The 24,449-nt window shown below is 44.8% G+C and overlaps 1 protein-coding gene across 1 annotated transcript; it reads left to right on the top strand.

The window, feature by feature from the left end:
• Positions 1–4,723: 4,723 nt before the first annotated feature.
• VIM (vimentin) lies at positions 4,724–22,114 on the top strand. The gene is given in 8 exon segments (XM_040434055.1): positions 4,724–4,780; positions 4,869–5,030; positions 5,235–5,322; positions 9,982–9,999; positions 13,080–13,320; positions 13,420–13,463; positions 14,471–14,556; positions 22,070–22,114. Coding segments are annotated over 8 exon segments (741 nt in total).
• Positions 22,115–24,449: the final 2,335 nt, after the last annotated feature.

The raw sequence follows: 24,449 nt of genomic DNA, 5'->3' as shown, positions 1-24,449 counted from the left end.
GTGTCATGGCGTGGGCATGTATGGCTGCCAATGGAACTGGTTCTCTTGTATTTATTGAGGATGTGACTGCTGACAAAAGCAGCAGGATGAATTCTGAAGTGTTTCGGGCAATATTATCTGCTCATATTCAGCCAAATGCTTCAGAACTCATTGGACGGCGCTTCACAGTGCAGATGGACAATGACCCAAAGCATACTGCAAAAGCAACCACAGAGTTTTTTAAGGGAAAGAAGTGGAATGTTATGCAATGGCCAAGTCAATCACCGGACCTGAATCCGATTGAGCATGCATTTCACTTGCTGAAGACAAAACTGAAGGGAAAATGCCCCAAAAACAAGCAGGAACTGAAGACAGTTGCAGTAGAGGCCTGGCAGAGCATCACCAGGGATGAAACCCAGCGTCTGGTGATGTCTATGTGTTCCAGACCTCAGGCTGTAATTGACTGCAAAGGATTTGCAACCAAGTATTAAAAAGTGAAAGATTGATTTATGATTATTATTCTGTCCCATTACTTTTGGTCCCTTAACAAGTGGGAGGCACATATGCAAACTGTTGTAATTCCTGCACCGTTCACCTGATTTGGATGTAAATACCCTCAAATTAAAGCTGACAGTCTGCAGTTAAAGCACATCTTGTGTGTTTAATTTCAAATCCATTGTGGTGGTGTATAGAGCCAAACATGTTAGAATTGTGTCGATGTCCCAATATTTATGGACCTGACTGTATCTCTCAAGGTAACTTCTAAAAAATTTGCTTCTCGTTTTATTGGACCATATAAGATCACGGAAGTGATTAACCCGGTATCTTTTAGGTTGGAGCTGCCTGAGTCTTTCCACATTCATAATGTGTTCCATAAATCTCTGCTTAAAAAATATTTTGAACCGGTAGTACCATCAAAAGCCTCGCCTCCGCCGGTTCTTGTTAATGATGCTGTCGAGTATGTGGTGTCTAAAATAGTGGATGTCAGGAAGGGGCGTAATTCCTTGCAGTACCTGATTCACTGGAAGGGGTATGGACCTGAAGAGAGATCTTGGGTACCTGCCAGGGAGGTTCATGCTCCTAGACTTGTTCGTAAATTTCATTTAGAACACCCTGAAAAGCCATCGCCTGAAGTCTTGGGTCCGGTGGCCCCTCGTAAAAGGGGGGGTACTGTCACGGGGTTCCGAAGGTGCACTCGGTCCCCCATTGCCCGCAGACCTGTTGCTTAGCTTTTGGAAGGAGGTTCTGTGTTTGACCTCATTCCCAGGGCGGCTTTACTAGCTGGGTGGCTCCCTGCTCCTAGTCTGCCTTGAGTGCCGAGCTGATCACTCGGTGCTCGACTGGTTGGTCTGTCGGTCATGTGACGCTGGCCACGTCACATGACCCTCACTCCCCACTATAAATACAGGCAGCCTGCTGGCTACAGGTTGCCTGTTAATTTCTAGGTTCCTGGCTATTTGTTGGACTGCTGAATACTTACCTGATCCTGTTCCCTGACCATCCTTTTGCCTGCTCCTCCTGTACTGCGCATCCGTCCTGGTATTGTGACCTCGGCTCCCACCTGACTACTCTCTTAGGACTCCTCTTGTACTTCTCTGCTCTCCTGGTATTTATGACCCCGGCTTCTCCTGACAATTCTCTGCTTGCTCCATTTGTACTTTGCAGCTTTCCGGGTATTGACTCGGTCCGTTCACGTCCTGTTGTTTGTCTGTCTGTCATCCCTGCACTTATTCCAAGTTAGGGATTGCCGTCCAGTTGTCCCCTGTCATTAGGACTCGCGAGGCAAGTAGGCAGGGCCAGGGGTAAGGGTGGAGCGCAGTGGTCACTTCCCTCCCCCCTGTGTGTGTGTGTACGCGACCGTTACACTATCACAGCGGCTCAGGCTGGATGATACATTTGGGGCAGGGGTAGTCACTTCTCTCTGACTCTGTATCAGCTGTTGGCTTACTTTCAGACAGATTGTTGCCCCAGAATTGTGCTGAAATGTTGGCACAAATGGCACATCTCAGGCCCCACCCCGTGGTCAAGTATTTCAGAAGAAGGTGTACAATCCCCTCTCTGAAAATTACAACTTCCAGCATGCCCTGTCAGATGCAAACCTTCAGGAGCTGCTGTGAGTTGTAGTTTTCCTCACTGAAAAATGCAATACTCCTAAGCCTCTTCACACCATGTATACCATGATAGAAATCTAACATCCCAGAGTTATGTTACTAAACTCTTTCTCCCCGCTACATCCTGTTAAGTGTATTTGTACTGTCATCTCGTGTAAGTTAATATCACATCCTTAATAATGTGCATTTTCTAAGCCTGTTACATGTATTTGCTGTAATTTACATGTACACCAGAAGGTGGCAGCAATGTGTTACCAGGGTCTTAGTAACAGTTTAGCATATCTAGACTGGAATAGTTCATTCCAGTTTAGCTCCCCCCTCTTTGAGGAGGTGTGGAATGTTCCCACATCCTGCCTCAGGGGGAGGGAAAGGAAGTTAGAGTGAGTGTGCCAGCCACCCCGGCTAGGGGAGGGCTGTGCAAGTAGGAGCTCCCAGATATAGGGATCCCAACCCAGGATCTTGTCTCGGTTGAGACCAAAGATCTTCATCCCCAGTCTGAGCCTTCAGCCTCAACTGGTGACAAACAAGCAGCCATCTCCAGGACGAACCATTCCCTGTGAGCATAACTGTGAGTAACATCCAGAGACCAGGAGAAGCCAAATTCCTCCTCAGCTAGTCAGTCCCATACACAGCAGAAGATAGACAGAAGATAGACAGAGCAGAAGATATAGATTCCTGCCATATTCTCCAGGCATATTATAGAAGCAGAAGAGATAGTGATCCCTGCCATATATTGCCAATACCTGCTGGGACCCAAGACTATTGCTGTATCTCATGTGGATTAATGCTGCCTCCAGTAAAGACAAGTTGAATTATATTTCAAGTCTGGATCTCATTCATTACTACCAAGTTCCTCAATTACTCCTACTAGCAACACTCATTTTATTGCAAGTGAGCCAGGATCCAGGAGTCCAGCCGTACCAAGGTAGGAGACACCGTTGACACTATACCTACTACTACACATAGACATTACACCACTCTGGCATTCCTAACCTGGTACGTGAGTTGCAACACCTTAAAGGGCCCTGAGACTGTACCCTGCGCACGCTGCAATTGGCGTCACAAACAAAAAAACATAGACTATTATACCCATATCCAGACCCATTGCATATTTTGGCGTCCGCCTAACCGTACCACGGCTCATTGCAGAAACGGCTGTGCTTCTGCTGCTATATACTCCGCATTGATGGAGCTAAGTCATGAATGGAAACTGCATCAAAAGTGGACATGTCTGTTCTTGGGACAGTTGCAGGTTTAACCCCTTCAGGACAGGGCCATTTTACGTTTTTTCATAGTTTTTTTTTTTTACTCCCAGCCCTCCCAGAGCCATAACTTTTATTTTTTCATTCACATAGCTGTATGACAGCTTGTTTTTTTTGCGGGATAAGTCTTACTATTTAACGGCACCATTTACGGTTGTATACAATATAGTGGGAAATAGGATTTTTTTTTTGAATGGCGTAAAATTATATAAAAAAAAAAAGGTCCGCTACAGTTTTATGAGTTTTGTTTTCACAGCACTTTCTATGTGGTAAAACTGACTTGTTACTTTCATTCTCTGGGTCACTATGATTATATCTATACTATATATGCTTAGATTTAATACTGGAAAAAAAAACACATTAAAAAAACTTTTTTTCTTTACATTGCCATGTAGGCATCAATAACCTTTTTCTTTTTATCTCTGTGGAGCTGTGTTAGGGCTTATTTTTTGCCGGACAATCTAGTTTTTATTGATACCACGTTGGAGTGTGTACGACTTTTTGCTCACTTTTTATTCAACTTTTTAATTATTCCCCTAGGGAACTTGAACAATAAATTATTAGATTGCATCTGACCTATACTCCAATTCATTAGCATTGGAATCTATCAGAGTTTCAGTCAGGGTCTTCTTGGGAACATAGCTGCAGCATCCTCGGATCATTCAGAAGGACCGAGCACCATCTGGGCACCCCGATCCCCACTAGGTTTTTGAGCTCCCAGATGTTGTAGTCATATTTGACCATGGCATCTGAGGAGTTAAAAGTGTGTGACTGAAGTTATTGTCAATTGCATACATTAGCCCTCGGTGTCTGCTGTTTAAAACAGCAAGCACTTAGCAGCTATAGCACCTTGCGAGTGGGCGCCATCTCAATATCCAACTCACAATGTACCGTATACACCGACCACTGCCGATCAGCTGTTTGAGAAGGCACCGGTGCTCCTGTGATCGCTGTGCCCTTCTCTGTGCTTTTTCTAGGCCATGTGACGTCACGTTCATTGATCAAGTGGCCTCAGCCCCATAGAAGTGAAAGGTGCTGAGCATGATACCAAGCACAGCCGCTATACAATGTACAGCGCTGTGCTTGGTGAGCTGTGAGGAGACCGTGGCGCTACTGCGATCACTTCAATAAACTTATCCTTTTGAATATGCAGGAAACATTTCTTTCACGTTGGATATTGTTTAGGCTGGCTGGGGGACTGGATGGTTCATCTAGGACATGGAATTTCCACGTCTGACCGCTGTCCAAACTACTGACTGTAAATAACAGACACAGTTATGAACTAAATGAGTTGCTTAATTAGAAACAATTTGATATAGAGCAGTGCACAAACAATACTGTTCTGTTAAGCATACTGTATAGTATGCTAAAATGCATACATTCATGTACGTGAGACTGAAAAATGAACAAGCAATCTCCAGCTTTAGGGTGGGCCCCCAAAATCAATTCCACTGGTGGGCCCAAGGGCCCCCCAGTCCGACACTGTTTATACGGTTCGTTTTATCCTTTTGTTCAGGAACTCCGTGAACTTCAAGCACAAAACCAGGAACAACATGTCCAGGATGACATGGACGTCGCCAAACGAGATCTCACAGCAGCGCTGCACGATGTCCGTCAGCAGTATGAGAATGTGGCTGCTAAGAATCTGCAGGAATGCGAAGAATGGTACAAATCCAAGGTAAGAGGGGAAAAAAAAAGACACGTGGGAGATTTCCTGTGTTATTCGTGAATGGGCCAGGACTCTGGACTCACGGAAGGGAGTCCTGAACGGAAGGCCAGCTTCTAATATCTAGTGACTTAAGAATTCAAAATCTCAAGTGAATAAAATATTAAAAAAAATAACTCCACTTTATCCATTGAAACATCATGTATTCCTCTGCAGTTTGCTGACCTGTCTGAAGTTGCTTATCGCAACAATGAGGCCTTGCATCAAGCTAAGCAGTAAACTAACGAATACCGCAGACAGATCCCAAGATTTAAAGATTCGAGAATATATAGGCTTACACAGGCTAAGTGATAAAAATATCTAAGTGTGATTAGATATATTAAAGTGAAAACAGACAAACAACCCACATATATAGTGAAAAACAATCACTCTGATCTGTGCTCAAACAGAGCCATGCTACCTACATAACACATGATCGATACCCAAGGTCAAGCGATATGTGTGGTGACAGACATCCTTCTTCACGTGATCTCTCCTGAAGCTTGAAGCTATTTGTTTAGGTTGAGACCAACACCTATCTGACATTAGTGGCATATTTTAGCTATATTTCACCAATGTATGATATACAGGGAGTGCAGAATTATTAGGCAAGTTGTATTTTTGAGAATTAATTTTATTATTGAACAACAACCATGTTCTCAATGAACCCAAAAAACTCATTAATATCAAAGCTGAATAATTTTGGAAGTAGTTTTTAGTTTGTTTTTAGTTTTAGCTATTTTAGGGAGATATCTGTGTGTGCAGGTGACTATTACTGTGCATAATTATTAGGCAACTTAACAAAAAACAAATATATACCCATTTCAATTATTTATTTTTACCAGTGAAACCAATATAACATCTCAACATTCACAAATATACATTTCTGACATTCAAAAACAAAACGAAAACAAATCAGTGACCAATCCAGCCACCTTTCTTTGCAAGGACACTCAAAAGCCTGCCATCCATGGATTCTGTCAGTGTTTTGATCTGTTCACCATCAACATTGCGTGCAGCAGCAACCACAGCCTCCCAGACACTGTTCAGAGAGGTGTACTGTTTTCCCTCCTTGTAAATCTCACATTTGATGATGGACCACAGGTTCTCAATGGGGTTCAGATCAGGTGAACAAGGAGGCCATGTCATTAGATTTTCTTCTTTTATACCCTTTCTTGCCAGCCACGCTGTGGAGTACTTGGACGCGTGTGATGGAGCATTGTCCTGCATGAAAATCATGTTTTTCTTGAAGGATGCAGACTTCTTCCTGTACCACTGCTTGAAGAAGGTGTCTTCCAGAAACTGGCAGTAGGACTGGGAGTTGAGCTTGACTCCATCCTCAACCCGAAAAGGCCCCACAAGCTCATCTTCGATGATACCAGCCCAAACCAGTACTCCACCTCCACCTTGCTGGCGTCTGAGTGGGACTGGAGCTCTCTGCCCTTTACCAATCCAGCCACGGGCCCATCCATCTGGCCCATCAAGACTCACTCTCATTTCATCAGTCCATAAAACCTTAGAAAAATCAGTCTTGAGATATTTCTTGGCCCAGTCTTGACGTTTCAGCTTGTGTGTCTTGTTCAGTGGTGGTCGTCTTTCAGCCTTTCCTACCTTGGCCATGTCTCTGAGTATTGCACACCTTGTGCTTTTGGGCACTCCAGTGATGTTGCAGCTCTGAAATATGGCCAAACTGGTGGCAAGTGGCATCTTGGCAGCTGCACGCTTGACTTTTCTCAGTTCATGGGCAGTTATTTTGCGCCTTGGTTTTTCCACACGCTTCTTGCGACCCTGTTGACTATTTTGAATGAAACGCTTGATTGTTCGATGATCACGCTTCAGAAGCTTTGCAATTTTAAAAGTGCTGCATCCCTCTGCAAGATATCTCACTATTTTTGACTTTTCTGAGCCTGTCAAGTCCTTCTTTTGACCCATTTTGCCAAAGGAAAGGAAGTTGCCTAATAATTATGCACACCTAATATAGGGTGTTGATGTCATTAGACCACACCCCTTCTCATTACAGAGATGCACATCACCTAATATGCTTAATTGGTAGTAGGCTTTCGAGCCTATACAGCTTGGAGTAAGACAACATGCATAAAGAGGATGATGTGGTCAAAATACTCATTTGCCTAATAATTCTGCACTCCCTGTAGATATAAACCGTTAAAGGCTATGTCGTACCCTTCAACCAATTTATATTGCTGAAATGAAGAATGAAGCAATTTTGCCTTGATTAACAATTTCCTATCGATTTGGGACTACTGCTTATGTGCGGACCTAGGCATCTCCATGGTAACAGACTACAAACAAATCCTTAGTCTGATCTTGCAGTCATATTACCAGCCATGTGTTCTCTACTTCCTACTTAGTTTCTGTACCAAGAAGAAGTGGATGGGAAAATGGACAGCATGGTGGCTCAGGGGTTCGCACTGTTGTCTTGCAGCCTTGGGTCCTTGATTGGATGTTCTCCTACAGTTTGGAGTGCTGCCTCCTCATCAAACAACTGATTGGCGGGGGTGCCAGATATCGGACCCCCACCGATCAGATGTTGATGACCTATCCTGACGATAGGGTAATAACAGTGTTCAGAGCAGCACTCGATACCGTGAAGACATCCACTGGAATGCATCAGCCCATCACGACCTCAGATCCACTTTGGTCATCCGAATAGTGAGGAAAAGCAAGTTGACGGCAGCATCTCCAGAAAGGTAATTTATTCTAAGTGGGTCCATATGACACATGTGCAAAAATCACCAATAAAGTGCTGCAACGTTTTCGGCTAACAAGTAGCCTTTGTCAAGTATACATACAGAGTGAAGTAAAAGAATATAAATACCATACAGAGTACCGCCCCTAGACGGCTTCAACCAATGGTGATCACATATTATAAAGACAAACACCTGTTCATTAACATCCAGCAATAAGGTGTATAATTCATGTCAATAACCCAATGAACAAAAGACCACTATTGAATACCTAAGAGGGGTGGTAGCCTCTGGAACGCCTGCATCATGCATCTCGCAATTAGCGTCCCTCTATTCCAAATGCGCATATCCAGATCATCCTCCTTTCAGCGTAGTGATACCTAACAGTCACGTGTTCAGTCAGTGGTCACATGACCAGCCGCATCATCAAAGGAGCGATCACCTGACCGGACACATGACCGCATCACCTAACTTCTCCGCCCACTTGCCTACAAAGTGCATCTGACTCACCATGGAGACCGGGTCACGTGTTGTTATCCACACTTATGTTGCCACAAAAAGTGTCTCCATTACCATAGAAACTATCAACTATATCCACAAGGGATCTATACCGAAATCATCGGTAGATCAACCTTGTGTAGTCTAACGTTACAATTAAAGGGCATGGCTGGCCTTCCGAATGCTTCTCCCCAATCAAAAAGAGAAGAAAAATTTCAAACAGTTAAAAACAGTTAAAAACAACTTAATAGTTACTGGATTGGCTTTATACTAATAATGACAAATTCATCTATACCACTCACATTAAATTCAATATTCAAACCATAGGGTTGTAATGTTCTCAAAGTATAGATCCACTTAAATTCCTTCTTTCTTAAAATCGTCTCTCTGTCACCCCCTCTTCTCAATTTGCCCACTGAGTCAATCACCCGAAATCTCAACTGGTTGACTGAGTGGCCTGGCCAAGGTAGATTTAGAAGTAGTGGTGGTGTTAGACACAAAGGAATACATCGGGGAGATAAAGAGACAGTTAGATGATAAGGATGTGTATGAAGAACTCCCTGGGGAAATTTGATGTGATGAGAACTATAGGTGAGATTGTGGACAAGGCGATCAAGGATAAGGTGATTGACAAAAATTTGGGTGAGTTCTTAAAGATACAGCATCCAATCACTCTTTTATTATACACGTTGCCAAAGATCCATAAGAGACTAAGGGAAACCCCCCCCAATTGTCTCAGGGAGGGGTTCGGTATTCAGCACAATTGCTATATTCCTTGATCACTTTTTGGCGAAAGGTTTCCTTTGGCGGCCCGTTCTTAGATTAGGGACACAAGTAATTTCTTGCTTAAATTGAGGGAGATTTAATTGCCTGATCACTTTTATTTAGTATTCCTTTGATGTAGTTTCCCTATATACATCGATTGAGCATGACGGTGGACTTTGATCTGTCGGTGTGGCGATGGCCGGCTCAGGGCTCTCTCCAGATGGTGCACGGTTTGTTCTCTAACTTTTGGAGGTTGTCCTCAGGAGGAATTATTTCCTCTTTGGGGACTCCTTCGATCAGCAGAAGTGCGGGCCCCAACTTATGATAACATCTATATGGCTGAAGTGGAGGACAGACTTGTGTACCAATTGTCTTTTATAGAGAGGGTCCTGTGCTGGTGGCATTACATCGACGATATATTTTTAATATGAAGCGGTACACTTGACGAGTTGGATAGATTCCATCAACATTTAAATGAGGGGGTTCCGGGTTTGCAATTCACTAAGACTCTGTCGGAGAAAGAATTGCAATTCTTGGACTTGAGATTATATGTGGAGGATGATTGCATCAAGATGGATTTATATCAAAAACCGACAGACAGGAACAATTTATTGCAGTTTGATAGCAATCATCCCCGACGTATGGTGGACTCTCTCCCGTGGAGTCAACTTCTCAGGGTAAGGAGAGTGGTTTCGAACCATGAGAGGTTTGACAGCCGAGCGAAAGAAATGTGTGAGAAGTTTACAAACAGAGGATATCCACGTAGATTACTACATAGATCTTTGGATAGGGAAAAAGGGGTAGACAAATGTCACAAAAGCACCTTCGTCACTGGGAGTTGGAGAGGCCTGCTTGCCAGCCTCTTGCCCTGTGACCAGTGATGGCCAGTTCGCCGTGTTCGCCCGCAAACACATGCGAGCTGCCATCTTAACTGACAAGTCCGGCGATGCACAGGTAAGTCCTTACCTGTGCCTGTGCGCGAGCCGATCTGAAATGAAATGCGGTTTCCGGGAGCAGGCAGTTCCGAGAACAGCCACCGGGGGCCTTCATCGGGCTGTTCTCATAACTGCCCGCACCCGGAGACCACATTTCATTTCAGACCGGCTCGCGCACAGGCACAGGTAAGGACTTACCTGTGCATCGCCGGACTTGTCATTTAAGATGGCAGCTCGCATGTGTTCGCGGGCGAACACGGCGAACTGGCCATCACTGCCTGTGACTATGGCCCCTGGGACACTATTTGGGCATATTGGATTTTAAAGGCACTGTTTCTGCCCCTTGGACTTTTTACTGGAACAGATTCAAACATGTGGCGGAGGCCTTCTTAAATTTTCCAGCAGTGTTTTGCCTTCGAGTGTATAGAACTATTTTGCGCATGGGCCCATGTGCACGGTGGGGCAAAAATAAGACTTCCAGGAAATTCCTGAACCCTTGAACCGATCTGGACTGAAAAAAAAAGTGAAACCGATCTGCACTGAAAAATAAAGGTAACATTTTAACCGAGCTGGACCTTTTTCTCTTTTTACTCAAGTAACGCTGTGGTTCTTGGCGTGTTCCGTGCTTGGTGTGACAGGGTTTGAGCACGCCTATACTCTCTCTTTGCCTACCTTGAACCGATCTGGGTGATTTTTGGATAGGTTGTTCACCCAGATCGAGGCTATCAGGGGATGTGACTTTTATGGGGATATGTGGTGTTTTGGGGTGAAAAATTAGTGTCTTCTGCCTGTGAGTGATTAAGTTAATTGTGTTTGTTAATTGTATCACAGGCAGAGCCCATTGTATTTGTTTATTGCGTCACAGACAATGCCCATTGTATTTTGTTAATAGTATCACAGTCAATGCCCATTGTATTTGTTGATTGCGTCACAGACAATGCCCATAGTATTTTGTTAACTGTTTCATAGGCAGGGGGGGGGGGTTGTACAATTGCTGGGAGTGTTTTAATACTGTAAATGCAAGTGATTGGCTAATGTATAAACTGTCTCAGTCTTCCACAAGGTTCCCAGGGTGAGTGTCCCTTGCTGGAAGACCTGCATAAAAGGCTGACAGGTAGCCCCATTAAAGAGTCCTGCTTTACCCCTTCATGAAGTCTTGGCTCATGTTTGGGGGATCGGATAACTACACTCTTGGGGATTGCTATATCACAATACTCCCCTGAGTATAAGCTCTTGTAAGAGCTTGTTCCTGGTTCCTGCACTCTGGATTTAGGAGAGGTTCACCCACTGGAAGCTGAAACCCGGTCTTGGGTCCAGCGTGGGTGGAGGACGGTGAGACCCCAACCAAGCTGCGGCAGTTCGTGGGGGTCTGTGGTGGTTACGGTGTTAAGTGGAGTGCTTGAAGCCCTCGGGAAGCACTAGGAGAATCCATCAACGGAGGTACCTAGTCGGGGTGCCAGGAGATCTGTTACAACAGAGAAAATATTTTACAGACAAACCCCAGGAAGAACAATATAAATAGAATTCCATTTGTATCCACGTATGGTCAGCATAGTTGTAGAATAGGAGCGATACTTAAAAAAGAATGGCATATTCCTTAGAAATGCTTAACGTCCATTACTGAATTTGGAGTTCCTCCATTGATGTCTTTTAGGAGAAATAGCAATCTGAGAGATAGACTTGTTAAGACTGACATTGGGAATGAACGAGGTGAGGCTCTGAAAAAAAAAAGGCCAATTTCCCATTTTTGGGATGTTGCAATTGTGGCAACGTGATTAAGGGTGATACTTTTTCACACCCATATACAGGATTTGTGTACAGAGTTAATTGATACTTATATACATGTATATCCAAGGATGTGATCTACATGATACAGTGTCCATATAGTCTGACGAACGTTGGAGAGACAACTATGGAAATTAGAGAAAGAATCAATAAACACAAAAGCACGATTCGTAAAAGGATGCTTGATAAACCAGTGGCCAGACACTTTGTGGAAAGAGTTGAGATTTCGGGTGATTGACTCAGTGGGCAAAATTGAGAAGAGGGGGTGACAGACGATTTTAAGAAAGAAGGAAATGAAGTGGATCTATACTTTGAGAACATTACAACCCCATGGTTTGAATATTGAATTTAATGTGAGTGGTATAGATTAATTTTTCATTATCAGTATAAAGCCAATCCAGTAACTATTAAGTTGTTTTTAACTGTTGTAATTTTTCTTCTCTTTTAGAAAGTTTTCAGCGTGAATTTTTATAGCGCAATTTGTTTATATATCACCAAATACTTTCAGACACTTGCCCCTTAATTGTAACGTTAGACTACACAAGGTTGATCTACCAATGATTTCGGTATAGATCCCTTGTGGATATAGTTGTTAGTTTCTATGGTAATGGAGACGCTTTTTGTGGCCACATGAGTGTGGATAACAACACGTGACCCAGTCTCCATGGTGAGTCAGACGCACTTTGTAGGCATGTGGGCGGAGAACTTAGGTGATGCGGTCATGTGTCTGGTCAGGTGATCGCTCCTTTGATGATGCAGCTGGTCATGTGACCACTGACTGAGCTTGTGACCGTTAAGTATCACTACGCTGATAGGAGGAAAATCTGGGCATGCGCGTTTGGAATAGAGGGACGCTAATTGCGAGATGCAAGATGCGGGCGTTCCAGAGGCTACCACCCCCTCTTAGGTAATCTTTTGTTCATTAGGTTATTGAGGGGACATGCACATGAATTATACACCTTATTGGTGGATATTAATGAACAGGTGTTTGTCTTTATAATATGTGATCACCATTGGTTGAAGCCGTCTAGGGGCGGTACTCTGTATGGTATTTATAGTCTTTTAATTTACTCTGTATGTATGCTTGACAAAGGCTACTTGCTAGCTGAAACGTTACAGCACTTTATTGGCAATTTTTTGCACATGTGTCATATGGACCCACTTAGAATAAATTACGTTTCTGGAGATGCTGCCTTCAACTTGCTTTTCTTCACTATCCTGACGATAAGGCATCAATATATATGGCCGGAAAACCCCTTTAATTTGTGGTAGTGAATGTGTGCATAGAATTTAAAAGACAAGTCTCTAGCACAAGGTTATCAGAGTCGCTCAAGTAGAGGTCATTGTTTTGCAGAATGAGTCTTATGAACGCCAAATGCGTGAAATGGAAGAGAACTTCACCCTTGAAGCTGCTAACTACCAAGACACTATTAACCACCTGCAAGACGAGATTCAGAACATGAAGGAGGAGATGGCACATCACCGGCGCCAGTCCCAGGAACGGCTGAACGTGAACATGGCGCTTGATATTGAAATTGCAACCTACAGAAAACTGTTGGAAGGAGAGGAGAGCAGGTAACAGGATAACCGGTGGCATCTAGATCACACATATACATCATATACTCTATAAATTACGTTTATTTATTATATTATGTTTTTTGTTTTTTTTTGCAGAATTTCCATTCCTGTACATTCTTTCTCTAACATGAGCTTGAGAGGTAAATACAAGTCAGTACATTAACAGCTTCACGCCAGAAACATTAGATTTTTGTCAAATGTAAATACGTAGTTCTCTCAGGGGAGAGGATAAGCTATATTTTTGGGCTGAACCACTGTTGAGTCCGGTTCCATACCATACCTCCCGAACATCCTGGGAATGGTATCACAATAAGGCAGGATTTGCGGATTTACTGTACATATTAAGTGGCTTTTCCCAGTTGGGGGGCATTCCTCCTTGTGGCAGGGTGTATTATTTGAAGAGAGTGGGGCTAAAAATAAAGTATTACATTTAAAAAAAGTTTTATAAAAATTCAATTCACCCCCATTCTCAGGTGTACAAATAAAAATATATAGACCAAAAAAACCTCATTGGTACTGCCGCGTCTAAACTATTAAAATATAAAGGCATTTATCCTGTAAAATAAATGTTGCAATACATTGTATGAGATTTTAAATGGTAAGTACAACTTGTCTCACAAAAAACAAGCCCTCATAAGGCTGTGTGAACAGAAAATGTAAAAGGTATGGCTCCTGGAGGGCAGTGAGGAAAATGTGAAAAAGTAAAACTAAAAAATGGTTTATAGCGTCAATGGGACTATGGCATTAAAATTCAAAATGCCTGACCCTTCTTTCTCGACATGCTTGTTGACTGTTTCCAAGAATAATCATTTTAAGGGTCCGGATCTTCAAAACACAGACACCTGCAATGTGCGATCCGCAATTTGCGGACCGCACATCACAGACACTTTAATAGAAAATGCCTTTTCTGGTCCGCAATTGCGGACAAGAATAGGACATGTTCTATTTTTTTTCACGAACGGAATTGCGGATCCCAAAAATGCGGATGCGGATACCGGAAATGCGGATTTGCATCCGTTACAGTGAATGGGTCCGCAATTTGTGGAACGAATCCGGACCCAAATTACCGACGTGTATGTATGGACCCTAAGTTTAGTATTTCTTCAGATATATTTCTAACCTGGTCTTTTTCCTACTTGTTTTGCAGAAACTAACCTGGACTCTCACCCAGTATCAGAATCCCACTCCGAAAGAACACTTCTGATCAAGACTGTGGAGACCACGGATGATCAGGTGGGTATACTACATAATGCTGCTGGTACTGTTGCTTGCTGCCTCCATGTTTGCACTGAGCTTGGTGCACTGGTAACTTGCAGCGCTGGGGTCCTGGGTAGAGTTGAGCGAACACCTGGATGTTCGGGTTCGAGAAGTTCGGCCGAACTTCCCGGAAATGTTCGGGTTCGGGATCCAAACTTGACCCGAACTTCGCCCCGAACCCCATTAAAGTCAATGGGGATCCGAACTTTTCGGCACTAAAAAGGCTGTAAAACAGCCCAGGAAAGGGCTAGAGGGCTGCAAAAGGCAGCAAAATGTAGCTAAATCCCCTGCAAACAAATGTGGAAAGGGAAATGAATAAAAATAAAAATAAAATAAATAAAAATTAACCAATATCAATTGGAGAGAGGTCCCATAGCAGAGAATCAGGCTTCATGTCATAGCAGAGAATCAGGCTTCATGTCACCCACCACTGGAACAGTCCATTGTCAGATATTTTTAGGCCCCGGCACCCAGACAGAGGAGAGAGGTCCCATAGCAGAGAATCAGGCTTCATGTCATAGCAGAGAATCAGGCTTCATGTCACCCACCACTGGAACAGGCCACTGTCAGATATTTTTAGGCCCCGGCACCCAGACAGAGGAGAGAGGTCCCATTGCAGAGAATCAGGCTTCATGTCACCCACCACTGGAACAGGCCACTCTCAGATATTTAGGCCCCGGCACCCAGACGGAGGAGAGGTTCATTCAATTTTGGGTTGCCCCGCAATATAATGGTAAAATTAAAAAAAGAGGATTGAATGAAGTGCCCTGGAGTACAAGAATATATTGTGGATGTACAGGGTGGGCCATTTATATGGATACACCTTAATAAAATGGGAATGGTTGGTGATATTAACTTCCTGTTTGTGGCACATTAGTATATGTGAGGGGGGAAACTTTTAATGATGGGTGGTGACCATGGCGGCCATTTTGAAGTCGGCCATTTTGAATACAACTTTTGTTTTTTCAATAGGAAGAGGGTCATTTGACACATCAAACGTATTGGAAATTTCACAAGAAAAACAATGGTGTGCTTGGTTTTAACGTAACTTTATTATTTCATGAGTTATTTACAAGTTTCTGACCACTTATAAAATGTGTTCAATGTGCTGCCCATTGTGTTGGATTGTCAATGCAACCCTATTCTCCCACTCTTCACACACTGATAGCAACACCGCAGGAGAAATGCTAGCACAGGCTTCAAGTATCCATAGTTTCAGGTGCTGCACATCTCGTATCTTCACAGCATAGACGATTGCCTTCAGATGATACGAGATGTGCAGCAGCTGAAACTACAGATACTGGAAGCCTGTGCTAGCATTTCTCCTGCGGTGTTGTTATCAGTGTGTGAAGAGTGGGAGAAGAGGGTTGCATTGACAATCCAACACAATGGGCAGCACAATGAACACATTTTGTAAGTGGTCAGAAACTTGTAAATAACTCATGAAAGAATAAAGTTACGTTAAAATCAAGCACACCATTGTTTTTCTTGTGAAATTCCCAATAAGTTTGATGTGTCAAATGACCCACTTCCTATTGAAAAAACAAAACTTGGATTCAAAATGGCCGACTTCAAAATGGCCGCCATGGTCACCACCCATCTTGAAAAGTTTCCCCCCTCACATATACTAATGTGCCACAAACAGGAAGTTAATATCACCAACCATTCCCATTTTATTAAGGTGTATCCATATAAATGGCCCACCCTGTAGTTATAAATGTCTAATCTGCACAAGGGATGGACAGGTCCTGTGGGATCCATGCCTGGTTCATTTTTATGAACGTCAGCTTGTACACATTGGCTGTAGACAGGCGGCTGCGTTTGTCTGTAATGACGCCCCCTGCCGTGCTGAATACACGTTCAGACAAAACGCTGGCCGCCGGGCAGGCCAGCACCTCCAAGGCATACAGGGCAAGCACTGGCCACGTGGACAATTTGGAGACCCAGAAGTTGAATGGGGCCGAACCATCAGTCAGTACGTGGAGGGGTGTGCACACGTACTGTTCCACCATGTTAGTGAAATGCTGCCTCCTGCTAGCACGTTCCGTATCAGGTGGTGGTGCAGTTAGCTGTGGCGTGCTGACTAAACTTTTCCACATCTCTGCCATGCTAACCCTGCCCTCAGAGGAGCTGGCCGTGACACAGCTGCGTTGGCGACCTCTTGCTCCTCCTCTGCCTTCGCCTTTGGCTTACACTTGTTCCCCTGTGAACAAGTGTGAATAAGTGATATTGCAAAAGGCCTCGCTGGTAAGGTTTGTCTTTTTGCTGATGACACAAAGATATGTAACAGGGTTGATGTTCCTGGAGGGAAACGCCAAATGGAAAAGGATTTAGGAAAACTAGAAGAATGGTCAGAACTCTGGAAACTGAAATTTAATGTGGATAAGTGCAAGATAATGCACCTGGGGCGTAAAAACCCAAGGGCAGAATATAGAATATTTGACACAGTCCTGACCTCAGTATCTGAGGAAAGGGATTTAGGAGTAATTATTTCAGAAGACTTAAAGGTGGGAAGACAATGTAATAGAGCAGCACGAAATGCCAGCAGAATGCTTGGATGTATAGGGAGAGGTATAAGCAGTAGAAAGAGTGAAGTGCTTATGCCGCTGTACAGAACACTGGTGAGACCTCACTTGGAGTATTGTGCGCAGTACTGGAGGCCATATCTCCAGAAGGATATAGATACTCTAGAGAGAGTTCAGAGAAGAGCTACTAAACTACTACATGGATTGCAGGATAAAACTTACCAGGAAAGGTTAAAGGACCTTAATATGTATAGCTTGGAAGAAAGAAGAGACAGAGGGGATATGATAGAAACTTTTAAATACATAAAGGGAATCAACTCGGTAAAGGAGGAGAGCATATTTAAAAGAAGAAAAACTACTACAAGAGGACACAGTTTTAAATTAGAGGGGCAAAGGTTTAAAAGTAATATAAGGAAGTATTACTTTACTGAGAGAGTAGTGGATGCATGGAATAGCCTTCCTGCAGAAGTGGTAGCTGCAAATACAGTGAAGGGGTTTAAGCATGCATGGGATAGGCATAAGGCCATCCTTCATATAAGATAAGGGCCGGGGGCTATCCATAGTATTCAGTATATTGGGCAGACTAGATGGGCCAAATGGTTCTTATCTGCCGACACATTCTATGTTTCTATGTTTCTATGTGACATTTGGGAATGCTCTCAGTAGCGCGTCTACCAACGTGCGCTTGTACTCGCGCATCTTCCTATCACGCTCCAGTGCAGGAAGTAAGGTGGGCACATTGTCTTTGTACCGGGGATCCAGCAGGGTGGCAACCCAGTAGTCCGCACACGTTAAAATGTGGGCAACTCTGCTGTCGTTGCGCAGGCACTGCAGCATGTAGTCGCTCATGTGTGCCAGGCTGCCCAGAGGTAAGGACAAGCTGTCCTCTGTGGGAGGCGTATCGTCATCGTCCTGCGTTTCCCCCTAGCCACGCACCAGTGATGGGCCCGAGCTGCGTTGGGTGCCACCCCGCTGTGAACATGCTTCATCCTCATCCTCCTCCACCTCCTCCTCATCCTCATCCTCGTCCTCCTCGTCCTCCAGTAGTGGGCCCTGTCTGGCCACATTTGTACCTGGCCTCTGCTGTTGCAAAAAACCTCCCTCTGAGTCACTTCTAAAAGACTGGCCTGAAAGTGCTAAAAATGACCCCTCTTCCTCCTCCTCCTCCTGGGCCACCTCCTCTTCCATCATCGCCCTAAGTGTTTTCTCAAGGAGACATAGAAGTGGTATTGTAACGCTGATAACGGCGTCATCGCCACTGGCCATGTTGGTGGAGTACTCAAAACAGTGCAACAGGGCACACAGGTCTCGCATGGAGGCCCAGTCATTGGTGGTGAAGTGGTGCTGTTCCGCAGTGCGACTAGCCCGTGCGTGCTGCAGCTGAAACTCCACTATCGCCTGCTGCTGCTCGCACAGTCTGTCCAGCATGTGCAAGGTGGAGTTCCACCTGGTGGGCACGTCGCATATGAGGCGGTGAGCGGGAAGGCCGAAGTTACGCTGTAGCGCAGACAGGCGAGCAGCGGCAGGATGTGAACGCCGGAAGCGCGCACAGACGGACCGCACTTTATGCAGCAGCTCTGACATGCCGGGGTAGTTGTGAATGAACTTCTGCACCACCAAATTCAGCACATGCACCAGGCAAGGGATGTTCGTCAAACCGGCTAGTCCCAGGGCTGCGACGAGATTTCGCCCATTATCGCACACCACCAGGCCGGGCTTGAGGCTCACCGGCAGCAACCACTCGTCGGTCTGTTGTTCTATACCCCGCCACAACTCCTGCGCGGTGTGGGGCCTGTCCCCCAAACATATGAGTTTCAGAATGGCCTGCTGACGTTTACCCCTGGCTGTGCTGAAGTTGGTGGTGAAGGTGTGTGGCTGACTGGATGAGCAGGTGGAAGAAGAGGAGGAGGAAGCCGAGTAGGAGGAGGAGGCAACAGGAGGCAAAGAATGTTGCCCTGCGATCCTTGGCGGCGGAAGGTCGTGCGCCAAACAACTCTCCGCCTGGGGCCCAGCCGCCACTACATTTACCCAGTGTGCAGTTAGGGAGATATAGCGTCCCTGGCCGTGCTTACTGGTCCACGTATCTGTGGTTAGGTGGACCTTGCCACAGATGGCGTTCCGCAGTGCACACTTGATTTTATCGGATACTTGGTTGTGCAGGGAAGGCACGGCTCTCTTGGAGAAGTAGTGGTGGCTGGGAACAACATACTGTGGGACAGCAAGCGACATGAGCTGTTTGAGCTGTCTGTGTCCACCAGCCTGAATGACAGCATTTCATAGGCCAGTAGTTTAGAAATGCTGGCATTCAGAGCCAGGGATCGAGGGAGGCTAGGTGGGAATTTACACTTTCTCTCAAATGTTTGTGAGATGGAGAGCTGAACGCTGCCGTGTGACATGGTTGAGATGCTTGGTGACGGAGGTGGTGGTGCTGGTGGTACATCCTCTGTTTGCTGGGCGGCAGGTGCCAACGTTCCTCCAGAGGCGGAGGAAGAGGCCGAGGCAGCAGCAGAAGAGGTAGCAGGGGGAGCCTGAGTGAGTTCCTTGTTTTTAAGGTGTTTACTCCACTGCAGTTCATGCTTTGCATGCAGGTGCCTGGTCATGCAGGTTGTGCTAAGGTTCAGAACGTTAATGCCTCGCTTCAGGCTCTGATGGCACAGCGTGCAAACCACTCGGGTCTTGTCGTCAGCACATTGTTTGAAGAACTGCCACGCCAGGGAACTCCTTGAAGCTGCCCTTGGGGTGCTCGGTCCCAGATGGCGGCGGGTGTTCTGCTTTTGCCCACTGCTCCCTCTTTTGCTACGCTGTTGGTTCGGTCTCACCACTGCCTCTTCCTCCGAACTCTGAAAGTCAGTGGCACGACCTTCATTCCATGTGGGGTCTAGGACCTCATCGTCCCCTGCATCGTCTTCCACCCAGTCTTCCTCCCTGACCTCCTGTTCAGTCTGCACACTGCAGAAAGACGCAGCAGTTGTTACCTGTGTTTCATTATCAGAGACGTGCTGAGGGGGTATTCCCATGTCCTCATCATCAGGAAACATAAGTGGTTGTGCGTCAGTGCATTCTATGTCTTCCACCGCTGGGGAAGGGCTAGGTGGATGCCCTTGGGAAACCCTGCCAGCAGAGTCTTCAAACAGCATAAGAGACTGCTGCATAAGTTGAGGCTCAGACAGTTTCCCTGATATGCATGGGGGTGATGTGACAGACTGATGGGCTTGGTTTTCAGGCGCCATCTGTGCGCTTTCTGCAGAAGACTGGGTGGGAGATAATGGGAACGTGCTGGATCCACTGTCAGCCACCCAATTGACTAATGCCTGTACCTGCTCAGGCCTTACCATCCTTAGAACGGCATTGGGCCCCACCAAATATCGCCGTAAATTCTGGCGTCTACTAGGACCTGAGGTAGTTGGTACACTAGGACGTGTGGCTGTGGCAGAACGGCCACGTCCTCTCCCAGCACCAGAGGGTCCACTAACACCGCCACGACCATGTCCGCGTCCCTTACTAGATGTTTTACTCATTGTTACCGTTGACCACAATAAGAAAAAAATTATTTGGCCCAATGTATTGAATTCAAATTCAGGCCTTTTTTTACAGGCACCTAACACTATCTGGCTATCTACTTAGGTACCGTATTACACTAATACAGGCACAGCAGTAACCACAGATTTAGCTGAATATAAATTGTAGGCCTATTATTTAGGCGCTGGATGACAGGTATACGTTTACGGACAGAATTACACTTGGAGATGCACGGTAGCGTGTGAAGTTATTGAGAATGACCCTATCCGCACCTTCAATCTAATTATACCCTTTTATGGATAGATTTAAACTTGGCCTGCTACAGCAGAAACCACTGATTTAGGGAATTGCTAATTTGGGAATTGTATTTCAACCCAGAAAAAAATATATCCTTTGCCAGACAGCAGACAGTATTACAATTGGCTAGCCACAGCTGAAACACCAGATTTAGGGTACTGCTATTTTGGCAATTGTATTTCACCCCTCAATAAAATAGCAAGCACAGCCAAGCCCCTGATGTAGGATATAGCAAAAAAACAACAACACACTATTGATGGTTAAATGGACTTGGTGGCAGCTTGTGCTGGCGCACCACAAGACACAAAATGGCTGCCGATCACCCCAGAAAAAAGTGACAGAAGAACGCTCTGGGCAGCCTTAAAACAGTGAGCAATTAAATAGCAGAGGTTGAATGATACACAGCTGTACATCGATCACTTCAGTAATTGTTTTTGAAGACTAAATCCCTGCCTAATCTCGCCCTAACAGCAGCAGCTGCATCCTATCCCTACACTAATCAGAGCAGAGTGACGTGCGGCGCTACGTGACTCCAGCTTAAATAGAGGCTGGGTCACATGCTGCACTGGCCAATCACAGCCATGCCAATAGTAGGCATGGCTGTGATGGCCTCTTGTGGCAAGTAGTATGACGCTTGTTGATTGGCTGCTTTGCAGCCTTTCAAAAAGCGCCAAGAAAGCGCCGAACACCGAACCCGAACCCGAACCCGGACTTTTACGAAAATGTTCGGGTTTGTGTCACGAACACCCCAAAATTCGGTACGAACCCGAACTATACAGTTCGGGTTCGCTCATCACTAGTCCTGGGTTCAAATCTGACCACGGACAACATCTGCATGGAGTTTGCATGTTCTCCCCGTGTTTGAGAGGGTTTCCTCCCAGACACTAAAGACGTAGCGATAGGGAACTTAGATTGTGAGCTCTTCTGGGGACAGTGAGTGATGATGATGTCTGTAGAGCGCTGTGAAATATGTCAGCGCTGTATAAGTGAGGAAAAAAAATAAAAAAAATTCTACTGTAGTGTAGAGCTCAACGGTTAAGGGTGTGTGTTTACAAGCTTACTGACGGTTTCCAGCAGAACTGTAAATGTAGCTCTGGGCAATATTACAGCTCAGCATTAACTCTGATGATATCATTTGCTTTTGACAGGTCATCGATGAAAGTTCCAAGGAGCAGGATGATTATCAGGACTAAGGACTGAACCTGTCCCTGAGAAGTTCCTGACCAGCGACGTAACAATGTCCCCTGTGTTTCAACTTTGAAGAAAACCAGCTTTTCAAGTGCCTTTTGCTGTTACTTCAGGGGCGGGAGGATAGACTTCTTACAAAAGAGGAGGTAGGCAACCTGTAGCTCTCCAGTTATGGCCTGCTGGGGCTTGTAGTTCCTCCAACAGCTGGAGAACCATAGGTTGCCTAGACCCGCTGTAGAGGGCGATTAGTTATTGGGGTTTTAGTGAAGTCTTACTTTGGGTTTTACTTCAGTCTAGTTTACAAAAAAAAAAGAAAAAAACACTTCATAGCAATATCTTGTGCCGCCATACTGTTTTTACAATTTCCAAGAAAAGCTTTTTACCTCCAGAAAACCTGTCAGTGCTTTAAATAAACCTTTAGAAATACGACCCGTCTTATGTCGTCATCTTGTAGTATTTGGTATTCGTCCCTGTTCCATGTCAGTGAATAGAATGTAGGAGATACATCGGTTATGAGCTGTGACCCATGACTAAAAGACCACAAAAAATATTTAAAATTTTTCAAACCAGCACCTGGATCTGAATACTTTTGTAATTGTATGTAATTAAAGGGGTTCTCCGGCCTTTTAATATTGATTACCTATCCTCAGGATAGGTCATCAATATCAGATCGGTGGGGGTCCGACTCAGGATAGGTCATCAATATTAAAAGCCTGGAAAACCCCTTTAAAAATGTATTATAGCTACTTAGTTATTCAATGAAATCCATCTGCTGTTTGCTCTTTTTTTAATTCCTCTGTCCTCCTCACCGAGACAGAAGTACATGCTGTTCCATCCTTTAACTGCCACCAACTGCAGCAGAAAGGACACCACCCCTGAGCTTTCAGCCTGAAATAAATCTAGCAGAGCAATATATGTGGAGATCTCTGGATTCATGTGAGGTACAGGGTTGTTCTAGCTTTGTTAGAAAGCGGTTGTCCAGTTATAGTTTATGTATGTTTTTACATTATTCATGGGATAAACCCTTTAAGTGAACCCCACCATGCAGTGACAAGGGGTGGATGTACTATATGTGCAGCTGCATAGGATCTCATAGGGGTGGGGAGATCAGGACAGAGCAAGAGACCCGGAGGTTTGGGTAAATCATGCGTCAAGCATGTGAATGGTGCCTGTTCAGCATATTTTTATTAATATTAAATAAAAAAATATATATATATTTTTTAATTATATTTACTAATCGTCCTCAATAGGGCAATATACATTCAGCTAGTCCCCATATACAATACAGTATACATTAAGGTAATCCCTATACACAGTATGCAGCAGCTCCCGTCCTGACCTCCCAGCATAGCATTATATTGATTTATGATGCTATGTAACCCGTACAGTTCTGGAATGTATTGGATAACACTGACAGCATTATGTCAGTGTTATCCAATACATTCCAGACCTCTGCCATATCTTTTTCTCCACAGTCTAGGTTTAAAGGGCATCTGTCAGCAGTTTTGTACTTATGAAAACTGGCTCACCTGTTGCATGTGCACTGTCCAGGAGCAATAGGGTCATTGCCATTACACCTAGAGGCTGTGCTCTCTCTGCAACTGCTGTGCCCTCCGCACTTTGGCTGACAGGGCCAAGTGTGATGATGCTTTTACTGGTTGGTCCTGTCAAAGTGCAGAGCCTCTAGGTGTAACGGCAACGCATCCGTTGCTCCTAAAAGCCCATTTGCATATGTTAAAACATCATCTTTCTCAGCAACGCGGGCACATATGAACATGGGACCAACACAGATGTCTTCAGCTGCCAAGTGCACATGCAACAGGTCAGCCGGTGTCATAGGTACAAATCTGCTGACATGGTTACATTGAAGTAAATAGGAGCAGTGCTGTAATTACCAGCTCTGTCCACTATAGAATGGATGGCGCTGTGTAGTTCTGGCATCAAGTGCCCTGCAGATCAGAGGTTGATGGCCTCTCTAGAGGATAGGCTATCTATATAGTACCAGAAAACCCCTTTACAGGATTAAATACATGTTATACTAAAACTTTTTACCAAAGCTGTGTATCAGTCTGGTTAGTAATGGGTCTGACCGTCTGGTTCTCCAAAATTACGGAATTTTTCTAACCAGTGATGAAGGAGCTGCTGAGAACCTCTAGAACAGGGGTGGCCAACCTTACATACACAAAGAGCCAAAAAAAAAACGTATGACTACCAGGAGCCACAAGCTATGCAATTGCACACGAGTCACCATATTTTTCGCCCTACAAGATGCACCTAGGTTTTAACAAAGAAAAATAAGATTAAAAAAAATATTTTTCATCCGATCTGAGGTCTGCTAAA

Source organism: Bufo bufo, chromosome 5 (assembly GCF_905171765.1).
Source record: "Bufo bufo chromosome 5, aBufBuf1.1, whole genome shotgun sequence".
In the NCBI taxonomy this organism is placed as follows: Eukaryota; Metazoa; Chordata; class Amphibia; order Anura; family Bufonidae; genus Bufo; species Bufo bufo.
The sequence above is the reverse complement of the archived record's forward strand: the minus strand, read 5'-3'. Positions and strand labels throughout refer to the sequence as shown.